This window comes from Mercenaria mercenaria, chromosome 17, assembly GCF_021730395.1.
Source record: "Mercenaria mercenaria strain notata chromosome 17, MADL_Memer_1, whole genome shotgun sequence".
In the NCBI taxonomy this organism is placed as follows: Eukaryota; Metazoa; Mollusca; class Bivalvia; order Venerida; family Veneridae; genus Mercenaria; species Mercenaria mercenaria.
In genome coordinates this window covers 45,076,210-45,101,356 of record NC_069377.1, presented here as the reverse complement: position 1 = coordinate 45,101,356, position 25,147 = coordinate 45,076,210, and the positions used below count along the sequence as shown (strand labels likewise).

Genomic DNA, 25,147 nt, shown 5'->3' with positions numbered 1-25,147 from the left:
TTTCTTACACAAGTGCCGTTAATGCTTACATAACATATATTGAGATATAAATAAGGGTTGTGAACATCTAAAAGTCGTCAAACACATCACATTCAGAAAATGTTTTGACAATCGCTCCTCTAAAACGAAAGACTGCAGACCTTTATTGTAACTACTGCTTTGGAAGTGGAATCATGTGACGTATGTGACCTAAACGTCAGCAACTAATGCTTACTTTCCACAGGCAAGTCATGAAAACGTCAACAGTAAAGCTTTGTGTTTACAGTAACAAAGATAGAGTTTAAAAGGGTTAGTTTAAAAGGGTTAAGATATCTTAAGATATGGGAAAGCTGCACGATAATTCTTAGACCGCTGTTACATTCTTTGTCAGGAATGAACATCGGCAATAGCCTCTCCTATGATACTGGAAACTGAGACTGGAAAGTACGAATCATGTATATTGTCTAACCATTACAATTAACAGACTGTATATCTAAAGTTAAGAGCAAACGGGGAGATTTACGGCTGTAAGTTGGAAAGTTTGAACGTTGATGGTTTCGCATTCAGGAAAGCACACAAATATCTCATCTTTTATGCCTTAAACAATAAGTCAACGCTATCTGAATAATTTATTCTGCTCGATATATCGATATATCGGCATTTGACAATGTTTCGAAACAGCTGTATAATAGTTGCCAGAGATTTGTGTAACGTTTCGGTTAAAATATTCAATGCGATTTTCTTTACAACACTATTCAGACATGTTAATAACTATAACCGGTTGAGTAAATTATTCAATAGAAGAAGATACTGTAATTTTATATAAACTTGAATGCTCTTCATCAGTCAGTCATCCAGAGCAATTTTAGCGTTTTAGCGCATGGCTGCTCTTTCTTGTAGTTGCGTCCTTAATTTCTTTTGTAAACGGTACTTTACTTCAGAGACCCAATAAATAGTCTCAACAGTGTGCATGGAATGTTTTATTGATAGGCACAAAAAAAGTAATATTTAAACGCAAACATAAACAAATGTCAGTTTCAAATCCACATCCAAAAATGTCAAATTTTAGTAATAGCCATTGCTCGCGCTATGGGTGCGTTTGTTAATTTGTAATCGAATGATATTTAATAAACTACCTCATCCATTATCTAAATACGTTAAAGAAATGTTGTTATTAGTTGGTAGACAGAAACACCATGTAACACCCAAAACCATCGGAGTCTATTGTTGCCTACCGTTTCTCCGTCACAACTTGCTTTTTACACAAATAAAAATCGATTTGATGCAGTTTTGTTCATTTTAAATGCGAATCTAAAAGCTTATGAAAATAAGTAGTATTGCTACATTTCCAACTTACACATAGGAAATTAGCATTTGAACACCACAAGAAATCCACAATAGTTGAGATATTTATATTTGAAGTAAATGAAGTATTTACTTTATGTCAATTATCAAATCATGTACCCTCATTTTAATAGTTATGTTTATGAATAACAATAGACAAAGTTTGTAATTCAATATACAAAAAAGTTGAAATATTTGGTAATAAACGATGAATAGATATTTTAAAACAAATTCTTTTAAATATTTTTCCGAAAGCTGTTGAGAAGTTAAGAAGTAAGGGGCGCCTTTTTAAATTATTTTGAAGAGTTGACCACTTACATTGTTTTTTTACATTGTCTATTTTAAGCAGTAGACAAACTGATATCCTAGTTCTAATAAACTAGAACACTTCTGATACTGATACATATAAAGCACAGATTTTCTTGCACACCGGACTGGCGTTTCCGGTGATTTTACCAATGCCGACAAAACCAATCTGACACCCCCATGCCAGATGACTCTCGTGCTGTTAATGACAACTACTGGTTTATGCACTTATAATATATTATGTATGTAAGACACGAAAAAAGCAGGTACCTTGATAGTTTCTCTTTGTTCCTTATAGTATATTTCTCGACTCAAAATACGTTAGTTTACCATAAATCATAAAGTTACGCTACAAACGTCAAAACTAAAGTGGAACTTTGTTATTGTGCGTAACGCAAAACATCATGACGTCACTCCTGCTTACGGACGTTAATTTCCCGCGCATTATGTTCAATCTCCACTATAAGAAAGAGTGCTAAAAAGAAACTATTTCTACCTTTTGTGAAATATGTTATGCAAGAAAAAAATCTGCCAGAATAAAATGCTAACATGTATACGATATGCAAGAAAAAATATCTGTCATGTGTTTACGAATCGGATGGAAATATCCGTCCCTCGGCCACCTGTGAAGCCTGAAAACGTGCAATATGGAGTATTTATACCGGCCAGGCCCTGAAGCTTACACAAAAGAATGTAAGGATTTCTGAACTCCACACAAAAATGTCAGAAGTGAAAGCTGTGTACTTTGCGATATTTAGAACCAAAATGTCAATAGTTCTAGTTCTATTAAAGTATAAGAACAAAAATAGATATTAGTACACGTATCTAAAGAAAGAAAAAAATATCTAAATTATTTTAACAGTAGCTAGGAGATTCTTTGAAGCAATGGAAGCATATTTTCTTTAAAAGTCAAAATAAAATTTCTGCACACAACAGTGTAAACCGTCTGACAGTAGTTGCTAAGCAAGCAACTGCCCACAATCTACTGTAAGTAAAATGGCAAGAGCATGTCAAATCAACTGTTTTGAGTCATTTAAAAAGAATTACTTCTTTCGTAAATGTATAAAGTCGGGGTGATGATGAGCAAAGTATTACATAAACTTGTCTGCGCAGTTAAGCTGAAAGGTAGGTACTATATTCTAAGGATACAATATTAAACCAGGGACTATGAAAAAGAAACAACTTTTTTCTTTAAATTGATTCGTGCATTTCAGAAATAATATTTCTAGTTCAATGATGTTGGCATTAAAATAAAGATTTTAAAAGTAGTATATATTTACATACATATTCTAAAAAACCTTCCATTCATATATTCATTTGTTTACATTTACTTTTGATTTATCTCAGTGCGAAATTCATCATGTTTGTTATGAGTATTAACTCTGAAATCAATTTTGCAGCAGATTCAAAGTCTGCGTCCGCCCAGTGTTTGAAAAACTGACTTATATAAATCAAAACCAATCCAAATATATGTATATATATATGCGAAAGACTGATCAACGCGAGGTTTGATGTCATAAAAGTGCCTAATGTCCAAGCGCTCAGTCTATGATAGATCGAATAAGTCACATAATGGACAAAACGGAGAAATAATATTTCCTGTGTACTTTTGTCCCAATCAATAGGCATTAATGATACACGCAATGCATTGTAAAAAAGTTCTACTGTTTTCAGGATATAAATGATACTAACTGTGTTGATGAGGTATGCATTCTAAATCCAATCGTCACCAGGACGTTTATCGCCATTTATGACAGTAACAAGAATGATAATGTCATCAATTATACATTAAAAGTTGAAATGGTTTCATACGTTTCTGTCGCGCTTTATCGTCCTGTAGGTACAGCTAAAACATCAAGGTGAAGTTGATTTTAATATATCGAATAGCAATATTCAATGTACATTGGTCGGTCTTTAGGTGATCCTGTACAAACATGTCCCTGATTTTAAGTACTACACACGAATCAAAACTGAGAGGTCAAGTTGGGTCATAAAAGAGCAATTAAATACATCACTCCTAGAAAATGTTTTTGACATTCGCTTGTATAAAATGAAGGATGACAGACGTTTAGTGTTACCACTGCCTAAGAATTGCTTTTATACTGTATGTACGTCAAAACATAATTCTAACTTTCTACAGTACAGCTGAAACCCTACAGCGTGCTGGTTTCATCTTTTCTTAAATTTTACTGAATGTAAATATTATCTAACAACGTGTTGATGAGCTGAACAATTTGTTTTTTTTTTTTTTTTTGACAACATTTCAAGCAGTTAAGACGGAACAGACAAGAAGTTAAGCAATTTGACTTTTGACTTCCAAGTGTGACATTGACATTAAACCAAGTGACCTGGGGGATTATGCTCTCTGACATGTACAAACTGAAAAAAAATTGTTTTCGCAAATAATAGGTGACAAAATATTCATTTAAGAGTATCCAACTTTATTTTACATACTGATTCAACTTTACAACTTTATTTACATATAATGTCAAAAAAGTTGTAAATCAAACCAAATGTAAAATTTCCATGGGCTCAATACAAAATATTCTTAAGTCAATCTGGTTACAGCGCAGCAAGATAGTGTTGTTTGAATACATAAAAGGTTAAGGAAACAAACTTACAGCAAAACACATGCGGTTCATTGCTCGTGTGACTTAACAATCATTTAAAGTTTCCACTTTTCTCTATTTTAACAATCAGCCTACAAAGACAGATGTCAGCTAAGTTGGGAGTCTCTGTCAAAACTGTTGGCCATATTGCTTCTAAAGAGACAAAGGGAAAGTTCAACACTGCATAAATAGACGATGGGCGATAGAAGACATTGTGAATGGTGGTTGAAAATAAAACGTTGCTACTTCTGACGAGTTTATGTTCTACCTAGGTTGAACCTTTAGGAGTATGCGGTTTTGCTAGAAAAGATGACAATAATTCTGAAAAATAGAAGATCGTTAATCGAAGGACTTCTGATTTTTATTAGTATGTAGGAAATACGAGATTCACAAAACATTCTGTATATTAGAAAGGGGTTTAAAGTTTTTGCAAACAGGCGCCAATACCTTTTCTAGCTTGTTTTGCTAACAAGTGGTGTTCCATCACTTCAGCGCATCATATGTACATTGTATATACAGACATTGAACTACGATAAAAACAAGGAATATAATCCGATGTGGAACTAGGAGGACCAGATTCACAACTCTCAAATAATAAATGCTTAAGTCTCTGAACAAAGCCCAATAGAATGTGGGTGGACTTCTGTAAAGGCGACATAAATATCTTTAAAACCCGAACTGATCTCAGCTAGGAGTGGAAGACACTGCATAAACAAATTAACTTTGTCGCCCTTGGCTAAGAACGGCAGAATGGCCGATTATTGTAATGAATGTCAAACGTTTCTTGCATTGAAATATATACCACTGAACAATTAGATATTTCTGCTCGCATTTTGTTGAAATATAAGATAATTTAGCAAACCATACTCCGTAATCAAAAATGCAGTGTGTCTGCTTAATTCAAGAGTCGTATTCTTAACATTGGAATACATATTATTTTACCTTTTGGAAATGTCACATAAGAACAACACTTTCTAATCAACGCTCTGCTATATTCCGTTCTATCAAAATTAACAAACAGTCTTCGAGCATCCTAGCCGACTGAATGAAGGTTTATAGCAGTACATAGTACAATCAATAACTCTTTCTTTCTAGCTGCAATAGATGGGTGCAAATGTGATTATTATCATCAGGTGATATATTATGTTTTTATTGTTATAGGACCTGTCATTAATCGTGCATTTGACCATAGAGCGCTAACCGGGATTATATTCAATATAATTCTTACAGTCAAAGAATATAACTTCAACTCTTGACTTGAAAATGATGCTGTTTCTAAACGTTTAATGCCAGTCGGCTAATGTTTTCTGTGAGTTGTGGTTTTCCTTTTCAAAACAATGCGTGTATTATTATGAATGTGATGCAAACAAAAAACCCACTAAGAAATATGTTTCTCATTTCATATCTGATATCTATATCGCGAATGTTTTTAATTACACAAATTCCAGGTCATTGTATTTCTCTTGTTGCTCTGTCTTTTGCAAAAGTCATTGAGTACAATCGGATTTTGGTAGTGTTCATATACTGTGGCTATTATCACCATTACATGTATAAGGGATAAAGTGTTTTTACAGGGTCCTATTACTTTGTAACTAGGCGGAAAATTGTGCGCATATCTGCAGTGTGATTTTGGGCGCAGGCCGTTACAAGTCCGTGCTCAAATGTTTTGTTTTGTCCCCAGTCTATAGTTATTTGAATTTGTCTATACTATGTTTTGTATATACACCTATTTCTACATCAATATATGCACTCTTCTGACATGTCCACGCGCTTAGATCAGTAAGAAGAGCGCAGATCTACGGATCGCGGGGTCGTGAGATTTATCCCAGGGTGAGAAGTGACGATTGATAAAGGACATTGTGTCTGAAATAAATTGTCCTTTATATCTGATTTATGTTGTCTAGTTGGCACTTTCTTGTGGAGAACAGGTACGTACTGGTGCAGAATTAAGGTGCCGTAACATAGTGGATATACTGTTGAAAAACGGCCCTGAACAAACAAAAACAAATACATTACAAATGAAAATGTAAGTTAAGCACTATTTATTTTAAAATTATGTACAGCTAAATGGTATGGGAAAATTGAACAAAAGCATTTTTTGAAAAAGTCACGTCTAAAGCCCAAATATATATATGAGAAAATTCAACAAAACAGCAAGAGGATCGTGATGTTTTGAATGTCTGAAGGTCTGTCTTCTATCTGAAATGAACATGCAAAAAAACATTTTCCATTTTCAGACAAGCTTCACAGAGTGTTAGGGGATAAAATGGCTCAATTAGAATCCCCCTCCCCCCAAAAACCCCTGAGCACTTCAAAACGTATACAGAGCTACACAGCTAAACTCCCACATGGAAAGATATAGCATACAGAATGCTTTATTGTTCTATAAAATCTAATATACTGTAATGCACATCTGATGATTGAAGGATATATAGAGCTTTAGACAAAAACAATTCTTATTCATGCTGTGCTAAATAGATGTCAAATCGATGATGTTCTGTCATTTGCCGGGAAAGAACTAGAATGAACTTCAGAAAAAAGAATATTTCAATTAGAAAAAAACAACAACAAAATATAACTTACTTTAGATGTTAATATTGTGATAAAATCTTCAGGCTAAAAGGTATCATTTCTCTGAAGTAGAAGCAATCGTGATGAACATGATAAGGAAAATTGAATACATCGTTCGTACATTTATATTGTACACGCAATTACGAAGTTCATTGATCAAACTCAAACTGAACTTTAGCGGAATGTTGAAGACAAACAAGCACACTTGCTTATATTGCAGGTGGTGGTAACATAAATATACATAAAACATATCTTGGTTGTTTTATGTCAAGTAACACTGCTAATTATTAGAATGTTTTGTAGTCACACAGGTGAATATCTGACTGATTTGAATGTGTCTTCTGTTTACTGCTGAAATATATGGACTTATTTCAATTTCCTTCAGTTTATTATATAGAAATAAAGGTTTTAAAACATATCAGCATAAAAAAAAAATATTTGACTGTATAGAAAAAAAATATGGGTATATTTCTTGCCGAGAATAAAAACTCTCACCATGTCCCTTTTTTAAGAAAGACAAAGTGAACGATGCAGTTATAAGTCATTCAAGTCATGTATGTGAGACTGTTTAAAAGTATAGAACTTAAGATGAAATCTAGTACGATCAGAAGATGAATCAATAAACTACGTCTATACATTTAACATGATTATGCAGTAAGCCTGTATAATTTGGACAGATGATCCATATAATTAGAATTTGATATACAAAATGTATTCTGCACTACTCGGTCGTTAGGTACAAAATAAGATATAATCTAATTTGCAATGTGCACATGGCTATGGTATGATCCGGAAAGCCAAGCCAAAGTACCTAATGTTATCATATCTCTCGATTTATGCAATATGTATACGTAGAATGACTCATTAGTTTGGTGTTCATGTTTTATATTTCTAATATCTTTCGTCATTATGGTTTTGTTCAAATGTCTTAAATCAGTTAAATCGTTGTGGTCATATCATTAAAAAGTTTGCCCAAGACGGGCCTGTACTACACACTCCTATCATTAGTCTTTAACAAGCTGTTTTTACAAGAATTTGTACTGTTTAATCAACGCCAATTTAATATGCCGCTCCAATCCATTCCATCCCATCTGGCAAATATTCTTCAAGCAATTTTCCTAGTCGATTGATTGAATGTTTATAGTATAGGTTTTCAATAACACTTTGCTCCTAGCCAAAATGCCTTAGGTGCAAATGTGATTATGCGGTTGATTTTTGTTTTATTGTTATATGGAGAGGAATATATTCGTGACATAAAGAATGACTCTCGCGGCAAAGCTTTTGTCTGGATTATATTCTAAGAAAATTTAAGAATAGTTCTGTGCAATTTGTCATGAGAAATATAGGCATTTACTAAATTAATGTTCTCTGGGTTAGTAGATTAATTAATGCTCTTTATTTGTACCACAGATTTAATAATAATCATTTTAAGTTAACTACTATCATTCATATAATCATATTTTAATGAAAATTTTATTTCAATCACTTACAATGTATAATGTAAATAAAAGTATAAATAATGATACCGAATTTTACACATCCACATTCCTACGGCAAAACCTTACTTTGCTATGTAAATCTTGGACATACAATGTGAAAAAATTGAAACAAAATTATTGAAAAAAAAAAATGATAAGAAATAAAAATAAATTCAGAATCAATTTTGTATTTCTTTAACTTTATATTTCAGTTTCGTTTATTTTTATTTCATAAATGAAAATTTGCATAAATATGAATAAAAGTAAACGAATGATATGAAACCTGGAATTATTAAGCTATCGCAGAGGGATGAAACAATTACGATGACGAGAACATTAAATCCCGATGGCTATGATGTATAATATTGACACAAGGGCAACGTGATCAAATAGTTCTGCTAACTTCTTGATCCAATATCTTTAGAGGACGTCCTAGAATTGGAATTTCGAAAACCAGTGGGCATAATGCCTTGGATATTCAGTGGCGGAGATTTTTTGTTGTTCTAACTTACAGTATCGCGTGAATTGTGAATCAATGAGAATGACAGGGAGATATAAAATTGAATTTATTGCATTTGACAAACTGGTTGAAGAGTTATGGAGATGAAATAAATCTCGTGTAATCATTTGTTGTTTTAAAAAAAAATAAGGAAAAAGGCATGAAATTCGGAGTGATAACTTGATGATTTAAAAAGGAGTAAAGTATCGGCGTAAATAAAGAAGTGAAATATTGACAATTAAAATTAAATGAATATTCATCAAAAGAAGTGTTTTTCTACGTCAAACGGCAGATAAAATGTCCGTTCAATCTATTTCACTACAAGTACCTAAAGTGAAGAAGCGGAAATGGGGAAAGAAACCAAAGCCTGGGGAAAGTCTGAAGGTAAGATTTTGTCGTTGCTGTTTATTTTTCTCAAGATAAAAGGTTTTTAATTAACAAAAATATACGCATATACACTACGGTAGCGGTTTATGTGTAAACTTAACGGAAGAAGTGGACATTTAAACATTTGAACATTTTTTACACGTTTTGTACTTTAGAATTACTACTAAATAGTTATACAAGAAATGGAAATGGATAGTTGTCATTTTTTACGGTTATGTAATTTAAGTTTTAATATACGCATCGGATTCAGCAAATAAAATATTTGAAAATTGTATGCTTACAAGTATGCTAGACTCATATTTCATATTCGTAAGGTTTAAAACAGTACATAAGCTAAACATAGTAGAACTGTTTTACTACTAAAAACTGGAAGTATTTTTACAGGTGACTGTTAAAGATTTAAAGGTGAATATTGCATTACATACACTTTTTTTTCAATAAGCCAAGTTAAATACATTTGATGAGAATATTGTACAATTTAAATTATATCTGAAGAAAATTTTCTAGCGAAAAATTTGCATTTGATATCTTTAAAGGTGATTGAGTTATCTACTTGAGGAATACATTCCTTGCCTGCAAAAAGAATGTGTCGTTAAAAGTTGCTGTCCTAATATAAATTCAACATTTTTCCGTTTTAAACATTTTAGCCTACAAGAATAATCATGAGCAAACGAGAACTTTACAAGAATTTCGACTGTTGCAGGTTCTAAAAATCTGAAAGTCATAAAGTTAACAGAAGCCGGGGTTCAAAGTTCATACCGCCACCATAGATACATGTTATAACATACATTTTGACGGCAAATTGCATTTTTGAATTCTATGTTTAGAAATTTATCATGTGAATTATGTAATTCGGAATCGTATTAAAAGAAAAAGACGGTGTCATGGTATAATTATACCATGTTCGCTTCGAAAGCGCCAGTATTGGCATGATTGTTATTTAGTTATTTGATTATAGTGGTTTGATTGTGTATGAGACGCTGATCAAAATTAACACTCTTGTGCTGAATGAGAGAAGAGAGGCAAAATGCCAAATTGAAAGATTCAGAAACCATTATAGTGAAATAAGAGTCGAGTTTTTTTAAAACGATATACCGTTTTGGCCAAAAGTCTAGAAACACTGGAGAGATATTAAAAGTTGTGTGTAGCCTGTATTTATATGGTGTAAGTAAACGGTAAGTTATACTATGTGACTGTGCTGTGCCTAGTCCTTCCACACCATACATATTCTATGAATAGCTTATGTAGAGAAAGGTATGATTCATTTGTTTATGTAAACGAAACAAGAATGTGGCGAACCAGTCCTAGTCATGTGCTATGTATGTTGCAATTACGTACGGAAAAGTTTGTAATTCTACTGACCACATGCTGATCATCACCGCTAATGTGACTGAAAGCAAGAAACATGAGACGTCGCATGCAGCTGGTGTCGCAGAGCGTAATATAAATTCGCCACAAAAATTTTAAAACGTCTCATCTTACTCGGTCTAAGTTCACGTTAAGAACATTGTGTAGGACTTACTTTTATACAGCTTATTGCTATTGTCTTAAGAAAGTGATACATATATTGATGATCTGTGGAAAGTGATATGTCAAAAAGTATAACTTACTAAATAATGAAATATGCATAAGACAAGCTGTTTGTGAATAGGTTTGTCTTTAAATATTGATTCAGTCCAATATATTCATTTTAAATCTGGGTACGGTTGGATGAACTTGTTGACAGATTTATAAACTTTTAATTTTGTTGAAGTTATTAGTCTGGTAATTGCAAAAAAAAAACACAACAATATATTAAGCAGAAGCTAGTATCACTTCTCGTTTGACATAGGTTTGATAACTTGCATCATGGCTTTCTAAAGTTAATCTAATTATAAATGCAGATTATCAAGTTCAAATTGCAACGTCATCATGACTATAACTTTATAAACAACATATTAAATGATATACTAGTCTACGTGATGTTTCATGATGTTAACTGAAATATATCGCGGAAAAGTATGTTGGTATGAACACCAACTAGTGGTCATTGATCAAAACTGCACTAAAATATTCAGAATGTCTTATCAAAGCACACATCTGTACTTGTCCTTATATAATCTGTAAATTCCATACCTTTAAGAGTCATGACGTTGCGCGTGAACCTGCACGGGAAAAATGTGAACACTGTGGATACGACGCTTTTTGAAATATTTTTAACTAAAATCTTTATTTTATTATATTGTTAGGAAGTATATAAACATTTACGTTTTTTAAAGATGTCTTAAATTTCTTAACAGATAAAACAAGAAAAAACTAGTTTATTCGGATACGTTTTAATAGGGGCCATCGTGGCTTAGTGGTTAAGGTCGCTGACTTCAAATTACTTGCTCCTCACCGATGCGGGTTCAAACCACTCGCGGCGTTGACTTCTTCATGCGAGGAAGCCATCCAGTTAGCTCACAGGAAGTCAGTGGTTCTACCCACGTGCCCACCCGTGATGAAATAATGCACGGAAGGGCACCTGGGGTCTTCCTCCACCATCAAAAGCTAGAGAGTCACCACATGACCTATAATTAAACCCAAAACAAAGTAAAACAAAAAAAAATGTTAAGATTATTTAATCAACTCTGCCAACTAACTGTCTATTTGCTGTTGTCAAAACCGACAATATATATTAAATAACTAACGAGAAGGAAAAGCAAAAACTAAAACTCTTATGATTTCTTTTCAAACATGATTGAACCGTTAATATGTATGTGAGATGCAGTGAGAAAATTTGTTAAGGAATCCTGTTATATATCCTCAAATTTATACGTTAAACGTTCTGAAATTTGAGAAATGTTTTCATTTCTCATTTTCTCTGCTTATTTACATGACCAGTTTGCGGAAAGCAACAAGTAGTGTAGGATATGTGTGTTTTCACGTGATTTTCTACCGAAATGAGATTGGCTTATCGCATTTATGGAACGCCGTTTTTGCAATAAAACTTGCATAGATATTTTCAGGCAACAATTTATTAATAATAGTAAAAAAATCAGGTTTGGATACTGTATTAGATATTGTTTATGAAGAGCAATAAACTATTGTATCTATTTTGAAAATTAATTTCATTTTCGTCAGTGTCCGTAACTCTCCGGAAAACAGTCCGGTAATAAAAAACAAACAAGCACGCTATTCACCCATAAGTTACTTTTAAGGCTGAGTGGTCACACATACATCAGTATCAATTTCTGGTCTGTATAACTTCTGGCCGCAGGAAATCTTTCGACTTGTTTTAAAACTTAACATGAAATGACACTGCCGAACTAGGGCAATGAAGACAGATATCTATTATCATTTAAAATGTAAAGGGAAACTTTTCTCTAGGAATGTCGACTTTGAGATATAACAGAACACAGCATTACCGTGTAAATTTTGCGCATCCCTATTGAATAACGAGATTATTTTGTAGAAGATACTTTAAATATCAATCTCAGAAAACATTATTTTAGTTCTCATACTACCAACAAATAAAGCCCTCATCTGACATGCTATGAATATGATGTTCCGTTTGGACAATCGCATTTTTTCACATTTCTCCCAAAAGCAGGATTCTTGAAATAACAAGGATGAAAGTCGAAATACCACGAGAATAATAACACGAAACCATGAAAATGAAAGTGGAAAGTAGAAACCACACTGGTTAAAGCTGTAATAACGATGATGAAAAAAAAAATGAAACTACAGTGATGAAAACAAAATCACGAAACATCGATGATGAAAACGCCATATAATTTTGCTTTTTTATCACTGTGGTTTCCGTTTTCCATGTCGTGAATTTGACTTTCTGTTTCCGCTGTCGTGTTTGGACTTTCATCTTCGCCGTGGTCGTTTTTACTTTCCTGAATCGTGGTTTCGAAATTCGTGTTTTTACCATCATACTTTTGACTTTCGTGTCTTCGTTATCTCATCTTAGTTTCGACTTTCATCGTCGTCGTTTCGATTTAAGACTTCCGGTTGCGACCTCAACAAATAAATCTTAATTAGCGCCACGGAGTTACTGTTCTGATTTCACAAATGTCATACAGCGTCGCATATACAAAAATAGTTAAATTATAGTCAATATTTGCGGTGCCTGCAAGTGCAGTTCCGAAACACATATATGTGGGCCATAGTTGGGGGTAACACGCAAGCACATACGCATTATGAGGCAATATTTACACGTGTGATTTCAGAATGTTTTTTCTATAAACATGGTCCCCATGTAGATATTTAATTTTAATTATCGTCAACAGAAATGCCATTTAAATGGTTAATAGTGAAAGAAGACAGACGTGGGACACAAGCCAAATTCAACTGCAATACTGGTATCCATATTGAACTACATATCTGTACTTGATAGCAGAAAGACGAAAGTTGAAAGTGACGATGAAAGTCGAAACCACAATGATAAAACCACGATGATATAGTCGAAATGGCGCTGATGAAAGTTGAAGCCACAATGATGAAAGTCGAAACCTCAAGGATGAAAGTCGAAACCGCGATGGTGAATGTCGAAACAATGATGAAGGTCGAAAGTCAGAATTGCGATATATGAAGTCGAAACAACGATATTGAAAATCGAAAGTCAAAACCACGATGATGAACGTTGAAACTACGATCGTGGAAATTGAGACTTTCATGAAGAAATCACGATCGCGAACACACGAAACCATATTGCGTTTTCATGTTCGTAGTTTTGTGATTTAGACATTCGCCAACTAGATGGGAATTTGCACTATTGTGAGTTTGACTTTCACCAGCGTGGTTTCAACTTCCTTCGTTTAGACTTTGGATGTATATGGTTCAGAAAAAAAAATGATCCGAGCGGAACACAGAAAATTAAAAAGGTTATTGAACAATTAATACCTTGATAAAAATGATATATAGATACAAACAAAGGAAAATCTTGGTAAAACAATTATTGAAAAGAACTGGCATCAGACAAATTTTGATACATGGACATACAAGTAAAAACCTATCTCTTCCAAAGTATAACTTTGAAAAGCCGCATTTAAGACTTATTTACATCAACTTGCACGTCTAACACTAAATGTTTTTATTATAGCGGTAGCGGATAATAGTGTCTTTTAGCCATTCAGTCCTGAATCCATTTGCTCATAAGCTATCCACAAGCAAGCATCCACACATATATTCCTAATTTATCTATATATTTATGAAATGAACCTGATGACGGACAAACATCTTGCTCGATTTAGTGTGTGCTCTTGTTGCGTTAGATAGGCTTCTACATACTTACTTTGATTTTAAACAGACGATTTTATACATACCCTTCGGTAATTTCACATCACCTTATTGAAAGGATTTACACACATGATATGGTTTCATTATGATACATATACATTGGATAACAGTCCAAGCAATACTGTGAGCTAGCAATAGTTGCCGTAGCCGCATTCGTCAACCGCATTCAATATAAAATAACTTGCAACCATTATTGTTTTTCTCTTTTTTTAGTCAACCACATTCAATAGAAATTAACTTGCAACCATAATTTGTTGTTTTTTCTTCTTCTTTTTTTAGGTTTCCACATTCTATATGTTATTTTGAAGTGTGTTCATATTCTTTTTGAAAGATGTTAAATGTTTTAATAGCCAATTCATTAGTTTTCTGTATTCTCATTTTCTCTATATGCCAATGAATGGATTAAAGGCTAGTCAAGGACAAAACTTACCTTAGATTTAATGTCATAGTTGTAATTATTATAAAGGTATTTGGGAAAGCTCGAAGCTGCTGGCATTGGCAGTGTAAAGAAGCACGCGGTTTATTTAACTATAACTATATACTTTTTCAATGTGCACAAAGCCAGTTTACACAATAAACATGACTGCGGGTATGCAATTTCATAATTTGCCAAAATCTCGTTCCAATTTAATCAAGCAGAAAGTCTTTAAGTACTGTAATCAACGGTTTATATAAGAATAATATTTAATTGTAACCAATCACTAACAATATTACAATTTATTCTTGTGTAAATATCTTACCTAGAAAAATCAGCCTTTTACTGTATGAGGTTAAGATTCCATTACGTTTACAGTTTAGTTGTTTATATAGCTCCATTATTTATATTACATCTCTCTGCTTTATATCAGATCTAGGCACCGTTTTAAAATTCGTCCATTAACCAAATAAATAAAATAATTACTCCTCTTAGTGAGTACCTGAGACAGGAAGCATTGCCATTTCACCTACAGGTCATTGTCCGTAACCAATATTCCTCACCAAAAATGTGTTTGCTTAACAATGCTTAACATTGTATGTTAAATTAAGGTAGTTATTCAAGTTTTAAACAAACATTAATCTTCAATGTTTCGGAGCATCATTGTATCCAAAGGAAATGAATTCAATAACAAGGAGAGGGTTGTGTACTTTTGTTTTTTTGTTAAAGCGATTCAAAAATACTGGCCCTTTGGACAATTTTGACCATGATCTCCTACGGGAAAGTATCACTTTTGGTGAAATCTTCCCGTGCACAAAAAGTTATAAAGGTATTATATTTAAGCGAAAGTTTTCACAGTTGAAAATTTGTTAATTTTCAATCATATGGCAAAATAAAATGATTAGGTCCGTGTGCTCAGTTTTTCACAACTCAAATATCAGTTGGAGTCCTACCCTTGCTGGTTATTCTATCCTATCATTTCGAATTATTTAACATCATAACCTACATTTTGTCAGTTTTTAGCATGAGAAAGACAATCTCACTGGTTGTTAAACACTCAACACACTGGATATAATAGGCTCCCAGTGACATTTATGCTATCTGTTTCATGATTACCAGGTATTATTCCAGGTTTTCCGGAGAAATGACGTTACGACGTCACTTCCGGTTAATAAAACGTGCAGAACTACGTTAAAGTAAGTTTATAGGAAATACACTCATATATCCTCCACATGTGAAACATTGTTCAATTATAGTAAGAAAATGTACTCAAATATCACATGACTCTATACGTTGCATGAAGGCACCATGTCTTTTATCCGTATACTTCATCTGGCGGGGGTGGGAGGGGCGGGGCGGGCTCCGTGGCCGAGTGGTTAAGGTCGCTGACTTCAAATCACTTGCCCCTCATCGATGTGGGTTCGAGCCTCACTCGGGGCGTTGAATTATTCATGTGAGAAAGTCATCCAGCTGGCTTACGGAAGGTCGGTGGTTCTACCGAGGTGCCCGCTCGTGATGAAGTAATGCACGAAGGGGCACCTGGTGTCTTCCTCCACCATCAAAGCTGGAAAGTCGCATGTGACCCTGTAATTGTGTCGGTGCGACGTTGAACCCAACAAATAAATACATAAATATCATCTATACTTTACTTTCATACAATGGGGGTCAATTAACGCTGAGAGGAACATATTAACAATAATTATTAGCAAACTATGTTTAACCTTTAGCCTGCTAGCGACAAGTGATTTTGTCTTTGCGACCAGTGCAGACCAAGAATGCATGGTCTGCACTGTTCACTATTCAGTCGGTACATTTTCAGTGAACACCCCTTCGAATAATAAGTGGTATGGCCAAAATTGAATGATGGACCAGTCCATTTTAGAAATTTAGCAGGCTAAGGGTTAAATACTGTAGATGATTTTAAACGAGAGACTTTTCATGTTTGATTTAAAAGAAGGAGTTCAATAGAATAAATAAATGCGAGGCTCTGACACAAATACAATATGGAAAGACACATATAATTATAAGATTCTTTTTATCTTAAGTTAGTTTTTCTGCCGAAACATGGAAATTTCTTCTTTATTTTTCAGTTTTAGACAGACATTTCGACCGTTATTTTCTAAACTTGAAACCACAGTGTTAAAATGTCACTACACAAGTGTAATATTAAAATCTGAGATGAAGTTATTTCACTGACATGACGTCAAACAAGTGATAAATAGTTTACTTTGTAATAATTGCTTTTTAAATGAATGTATCCAGCGCAAATTCCTAATATTTATCTGATATAACGAGAAACAAATTAATGCTGCCTCGTATAAGACAAGTAGACAATGCAATTTCCTTGAGTGAAAAATAATGCATCTATGCACAATTACTGATTAATCTTCTTTTCAAAATTGAATTAAAAGACAAAACAAATTAGTTAGCAAAGCAATATTTCTCATCACAAAGCATGCTTTATTGAGGTATTACGAGTATGTTTGAAAGCAAAAGAAAAAATATATCATAAAAGACTTCTTTAACAGTTAAAAGTGTCATAGAAGCATAATAAAGATATCATGGGAGTTTGTATCTATTATCTTATTCTGTCGTGATTTAAAAGTTAACATTACGATTTTAACTGAAACAAACTATAAAACCATATTCTCTATTTTTGTATGAGCTCTTATACAACCAATTGAAACGTTTTCAGTATAAACGAAGATTAAATTATAAAAATGGTGTTCTAATCAGGTTAGTGTGATATAGTTAGTATCAGGGTAAGTTATCGACAGTGTCGATCGAAATTACCAAAAAAAATAAAAAGGTGGTTTTCAGGAGAGGCAAAAAGCTAACTTTTAGTGTTTCCCGCCTTTTCCAAGTCAATTATAAAATACTGAATAATAATTTTTTTTTCAGATCAATTTCTGAAAAAAAGTAAACAACACAGAACATTCATACTTGCAATGCTGATTGGTATTTTAATGTGCTCGTACATGCATGACTATTTGAAAGACCCTTGTAACTTAACGGAAAGTGTTGAAATTCACTATTCGGCTTTTTTCCAATCAGCGAATTCATTCGGCATTTTCTATCTATCTCATTATTCGGTATTTTATTTCTTCATGTTTCACCCCTTTTCCATTGGCTAATTGACCCCAGATTTGGAGAGAATGTGCGCAGGAAAATGCTGAACATTATTCGGCAAAGAAAAAATAGGCATTTTCGTTATTCGGGATTTTCGATCGGCACCGTCGTTATATTTTTTTTCCACATCTTATTAAAGTCATGTATATTTTGTATTCCGTGTTAACAATTGAAGATATGTTCTGTTCTAAGCATTAAAAGACATCAAGTGTACAGCAACTTAAAGAATAGAAAGCTAAGGTTAACTCTGAAGACACTTATCAACAGAGTTGCTAGGACATGCACCGTTCATGCATCGCATGTAGTAGTGTGAATTTGACGCATCATGATTGGATATTAAGTTTATTTTGTGAGAAATATTTAAAGGGTCATAATGCCTTTGATTAAAATGTTTGATAATTGTTTTCTCATGTGTTTGTCATAGGTTGACTATGAGTAACATAATAGAAAATACTGTACATTGCAGTTTTGATTATCTCTCTGTGTGACCTTGTCTTCATAATTTCATGTATAATATTGAAAGTGGCATTCTTCTTACTAGTCTCTATTTGGACAGCAGTACTATCTGTTTTTAATAAGATTAAAAGTCTTATGGAACTTTAAACATCTTGTCAAAAAGTAATCTAGTAAGTTTTACGAATAATGTTAATAAGTTCATTGATGACAAATGTTGAATTAAAATCCAATCAAATTTCTTGAGGTTTGTCTTTATGTTTATGCTAAAGAAAAATTTCATTGAGAACAATGGACCTCCATACATGATATTCTCGAATCGGAACCATATAGTAGATTTGAAAATATTCAATTTATAAAGTCTTTCTATAGTTTATTTGGCCATATTAGCACCGCACAGCAAAATCTTGTGATCTGAGATTTAAAATTGCTCTTAAATGTAAAAGCAATAAGGTACACTATAAATACAAACATTATTAAAAAGAGTAACATACGAAAAATTACAATGGACTCAACAAGAATGACGTCAGTAAATGTGACCCCTTTTCTTAATCACTTTACTTAAATAGCCCTGTAACATACATCACTAAAATATGTTATAACTAAAATGAGTTATACTTGGCAAACATGTCATACTTGTTTGAATACCAAAATAATCGTCTGTGACTATAGATTTTATCAGTGAAATTAGACAGAGCTGCCACTGACTACAATTAGCTTTCCTTTACGTCTCTTTGTTCCGCGTAATAAAACCCTATAATAAGATTTTTTACATAGTATGATGACGACATTGACACGTTTACATCTTTACATTTACAAACCTATCGAAAGCTTAAGCTTGCTGTTTCATTGGCATTTACATTAGATACGTAAACAATGGGACAGACATTGACGCGTTTTGTCTAAATGTCTACCCTCCTGTGCAATCTGCGGATGTCTGATTTTCAATATACTTATTTCAGCTGTGTCAAAACATATTTGTTTCGATTGCCGGGAATATCCAGTGCATGACCGGGAATATCCAGTTTAAACCACATCCATGTCCTGTAATAGTTCCATCACGAATGTAAAAAAAATATTACAAAACATTCAGATATGGCAACAATCAGAGGGGGATTCATACGTTTCACGTAAACAATTTATCTCATCAATAAATGTTATTGTATTTGATCTATCTTTGTGCTATATACAGATTTGAGTGAGTGAGTGAGTGAGTGAGTGTGTTGGATTTTACGGCGAACCGACACAAAAAGGCCATATATCGCCGAAGCAGTAGATTTGAAGCTACTATTTTGGTATCTTGCGTGCATTTGTGGCAAGAAGTCCGTTTAATATTATCGGAGGTGTGCCTTCATTTGTTGTCTTTTTGATGTAAATCTTTTAAAATTGCATAATTAATAAAAAAATGTATGACTGATATCTGTGAAACTATATACATGTAACTCATAAGAAGTTGTTATCAAAATGATTATTTCTGTATTTACTTTTAAGAGTAAATTAAAATTAAAGTAAAAGTAAACTGCGTATATTCAAAATTAATAGGATACAACAATTTGGTTTAACAGTTTGATTTACGATAAGGTACGATTGTATGTGATTATTTAATCTGGATTACCTTTACATGCATTGATGAAGCTACTAGTATTTATTTACATTAATTGTGCGCTTTATTTTCAAAATAAATTACAAAGCTTCATTTTATAAATTAATCAATAGATTTTATTTAATTTTAAAGAGAAGAATTTGTAGTGACATTTTTAGTACCAAACATCCAACACAGCAATCCAGATTCTTCGGATTTAATATCTTCGATAATCATGTATGGCTTCAAGAAGTCAACTAAATGCGGCTGGCGGAGGCTTTGTAGACGCTGATGCCTTGTGCGTGATTTCAAAATTTATCCAAGTTACTTCAGACGCATTGGCATACTGACCTGATGCAAATGTGCGTGATAGTGAAAAAACAACATTTTAAGAGAACATAAGTTAATAAAACAAGAGAGCATAATCCTTGTCCACTGTTTGATACAAATATCTACTTTCTCCTTTTGTTCGTTGCTACGGATATATCGTTTTGTACGTAGCTACATCAAACTACCACTTCAACGAAATTGATACGCATCACAATATATTCTTACACATAACATTTGTATAAATATATATAAAATCTATCAATTGCATGTTATTCGGTATTTTGGGATAATATTATTTTTGGAAAGAACCTGTACTTATTATATTTTGTTAGGCATTAGTCTTTCTGCGGAAGAACTTACTTTCTTTTGATGCCTATGCGACATAAGAATAGACATTTTTGTTGGATTATTTTTTCTCTTTTTCAGTTTACCCGAAAAAATCATTTAAGCTGTGATATTTGATGAGTAAAAATGCTTGGCTGGCAAATCACTTTTGTATTTAGATTTATTGTTGCAAGGAGCTCTGGTCGATATTTGCGCATTCGAAAATTAAATTTCCACTGAACGGGAGTGTTGATGGGTGTATGATTTGTCATCCAAGGAAATTGCGCTCTCTTCATGTCCTTTCTGACTTCATTTGTTTAGTAGAAATGTCTCTAAGATATATAAGCCTATTTGACTGGCTTATAAAAATTATGATATTTCATTTTGTAATCTTAAAATACATCTAGAAAGTTGAGTCAGATATGCTTTCGCAGCATGCTGAATTATAGCAGTAAGTTTCAATACAGGTTTTAAGTTTGCAAAAACTTTTCATCCGATTAAAAGATCCAGTGGTTTCAGGAAAATAAACTGTGTGTCATAGACTTGCAACTGGATGTGACTTTTTGTTAATTCCTCTGATTTATTTCGGTTATTATGAATTAGAACTATAATAATTGAATAACTGACATAAAAATCTACATTAGAATCAATTAAAGTGTGAAAATCGTTGATAAAATCTAACCTTTGAAAACATATCTAGCGCTATCAGCAGATTCGGTTTGATTAAAGGTCCATTACTAAGGGAAAGTGAGTTGGCAATTTTTTTCATAGCCAGTGCATAGACTTCTGCAAGACACTAAATAATGAAGATTGGCAGGTCAAAATTTACAGAAGGTCTTTGGAACTCAAAGAAATGTATGTGTATTATGTTGAAATTTCAATGAATCGACAGAATGACCCCCAGGTCTTTTTAACTTCCTTCATACTTCATAGAAAAATAATTGTACATATACTGCGATTTATTTCGAATTTCTACATACCAACTTTCATTTTCCAATAAAATGAAATAGTTTCTGTGCTTTTTAAAAGAAATTAAAATGTTCACTTTCCTTAGTATTGGACCTTTAAGTATGATCATAAGAGGTAATGTTAATGAAATACAACTTCAGCCTCTCGCATCTGCTGAAGCGGAATAATTCTATTTACCGTAAGAGTTTCGGGACATATAAACAAAAGCCAGACCATTTCCACAAAATACGATTGAAAAGTTTTCTTCCATTCACTGTTTATTCCGAATGAAATAAAAAGTGGCATGACAATCCAGAAGAAAAAGAGGATGATAGTCCAATAGGATTGCACATTCAAAACAGATAGATAGATAAATAAATAGATCAACTGAGCAAAAGAAAACAAACGGGCTATCTCTCATTGTATGTCAGAATACTTATTGCGTGTTATCAAAGATGAAGGGATGGTGACTAAATATCATTGGCGCTTTTCGCTGATTCTCTTGGGAGATATCTATTCCTAGTAAACAAATGACTAAAATAGGCAGATTCGCAAAGAAAAACCAATTTACAAAAGAAATATAAACAATCATGAAAATAACCAACGCAGATCCCCCAAAAAATCCTCAAATATAGAAAGCAAAACACAAACAGAACATAAACACATGGCTGACAGAAAACGGGGGAAAACTGCCAGGTGTTTATACACATTGAGCAATTATCCAGATTGATTACTGTCAAAGGTAAATCTAGATAGTTATATTTGCATACCTTCGCTATTTCTTGTCATATAACTTTGTCAGTTTTAATCAACTCGCCTATACGTGCGTCTATGTTGTTGTCTTTGGTTGAGGATTGTCATTGATTGTTTGTATTGATTTTGCTCCAAATATGGTATTAAATGCATTTGTTTAATAATTTATATTTCGTCTGTGATATTATAACTACTGCCTCCTATAGTACGGGGGCCAATAAGGTCTACCATGCACCCCGCCCTCTAGACTTTTTTTTTCATAGGTACCAAATTGTTCGGCACGACCAGCTCTTTCAAAATAAAAAATGTTCCCATGAAAAAACTCTTTTGAACTATATATGATTTCACTGTTTCCATGGCAATCGTACATTTTTGAAAAGGACAACCATACGGATGATAATCAGTCATATCTTGGTCAGTTTGGTGATAAAACAATACAAATGGTGTCAAAATGGAGCTATGGCCTTAAAATAGCAATATTCTCACAATCTGCACGAGCTTGTCATTTCTTACTTCATCGTTTGTTCCAGTAATGAGCAACAAGTTATTGTTCTGAACATGATGGAAAAAAACTATTTGGTGCTATTCTATCAAAACTTTCAATAAAAAGAATAAAAACCCGGTAAAGCAAATACATTTTAGCCGTATAAACTTTAAATAAATAATTAAAAATGAAACATCAGCGACTAAACAAATCCTAATGACTTTGTATACTAGTTACTCTAAAATGTTCTTCTTAAACGAAGAGCTTTCATTCAACGCGAATGCGCACGAAACCGTTGCGAAAAACAGCATCCTCACGAGGTCGTAAATATTAATTTTGTTTCACACAGATATGGAAACAAGGTTGTCGTGATAGTTGCTGCAAATGACATAAACGTGTGTTGTACCACAGTAACAAGGTTCATGTATCGATATAAGCTCTTAAATGACAAACTTCAGAATACAATGACGTGTATGCCCCAGAAAAACCTTACAAAGCAAGATGTTAAAACAGTTAAAACAAAACAACCTTTTAGGTCTCTTGAAATCGCATATTATGTTTATACCATTGAAAACAGAGAAAATGAAGTATAACATGCATTTGACATTATCGTTCCGCTAAATTTTGGTTGAGTGTGCAATGCGAAGCAAACTTGTACAGGTACAACGTTGTGTGATTTATAAGCTGATTAGAGACAATGCTAAGATGTTCTTCAGACAAAAAATGAACCTGTCTGATGCAAATGAGCCTTTTACTTAGATTCTTACACAAATAAATGTGACAAACACCCATTAGAGCATACCATGCACATCGTATTACTTCTGTTCCTAATCTGTTTATTATGCCCCTTCGAAGAAGGATGCAGATGTCGGTCGGTCCGTCCGTAGACCAAACGGTTTCCGGATGATAACTCAAGAACCCTAAGTCTTAGGATCATGTTAGTTGATAGGAAGGCTGGTCATGACCAGAAGAAGACCCCTATTGATTTATTGATTTTGAGATTCGTAGGTCAAAGGTAAAGGTCACAGTAACACGGGACAATTACACGGTTTCCGGACGATCATTTGAGAATGGTCCTAGAATCACGAAACATAATAGGGAGACTTATCATGACCAGCAAATGATCTCTATTGATTTTGAGATCAGTAGGTCAAAGTAGATATGCAGATGACCCCTATTGATGTTTTAGGTCAGTATGTCAAAGGTCAAGGTCACAGTGTCCCGGAACATTTAAACCGTTTCCGGGCGATAACTTGAGAACGCTTGGGCTTAGGATTACGAAACTAAATAAGAAGGTTGATAATAACCAGGTGATGACACCTATTGATTTTGAAGTCAGTAGGTCAACGATCAAGGTCACATTGACCCAGAACAGTAGAACTTTTTTTGCCAAACAAATAGAGAATGCTTTGTTCTAAGATCACATTTGATACGGAGGTCACTTATGACTGGTAAATGACCCATAATTATTGATTTGCGGTCAGTAGGTCAAACGTCCAGTGCACAGTGACCAAATAATTTTTGTTCCTTGTGCAGTTACTGAATGTATCAAGGGGGTATTTTGTGTTCTACAAGCTCTAGTTTCTGTTTACATTTATCTTTAGAACTGATTGAAGATTCATTGAAGATTCATTACAAGACTATAGAGAGGGCGGTATTTAATATTCAAAAACAGTGAGTTAATATCACAAAGAAATTGATAAAATATTCCGGAAGTATAAATTTAAGCTATTTACCTGAAAATACAAGATGTTTTAATTATCACGTTCTTCGTCATGAAAATGAAATAAAGCCATTATACTCGTATATACATATTTTTGTATTTCTCTAGTGAAATAATACTTTGGCATTGGCATTGTTATAAGTATAGACAACATTGGTCAAATAAACGTTTCTATAATAGGTAAAAAAGGGTAATGTCGATGATACATAAAAATAATTACATGTGAGAAAAATAATATCACACATGTGTCTGTCCGCACTGAATTCATTTAACTTGTTGGATAAATTCAGTATGAAAAAAAAAAACACGCAAATAATGTATTGTGTTTATGTCGCTGTATTTATTTCACGGCAGAAAACCCACAAATTACTCGATTCAGACTGAAGAAGAAATAAACAAAAGGAACTTTTTTGTAATAGGTAAGTTATTGGCAGGAACTGGGGTGTCAAAAAGGAAAAGAGAAATAATTTCTAAAAGTGCAGTACAAATGTACTTGTTTTTCACTAAGATAACCACTCTGATAAAGAATGTAAACCTTCTTTATTTTGTCGTAAATGGATATTTATTA

General features: G+C 33.2%; 1 protein-coding gene across 1 annotated transcript in view; it reads left to right on the top strand.

Moving 5' to 3' along the window:
* Positions 1 to 7,941: 7,941 nt before the first annotated feature.
* The window catches only part of LOC123536823 (uncharacterized), an 82,734-nt gene continuing 65,528 nt past the window's right edge, over positions 7,942 to 25,147 (top strand). The window contains exons 1-2 of the mRNA XM_045320287.2: positions 7,942 to 8,181; positions 8,500 to 9,170. Coding sequence (XP_045176222.2) covers positions 9,084 to 9,170 — 87 coding nt within the window. The 5' untranslated portion in view covers positions 7,942 to 8,181; positions 8,500 to 9,083. The remainder of the gene's footprint in view (positions 8,182 to 8,499; positions 9,171 to 25,147) is intronic.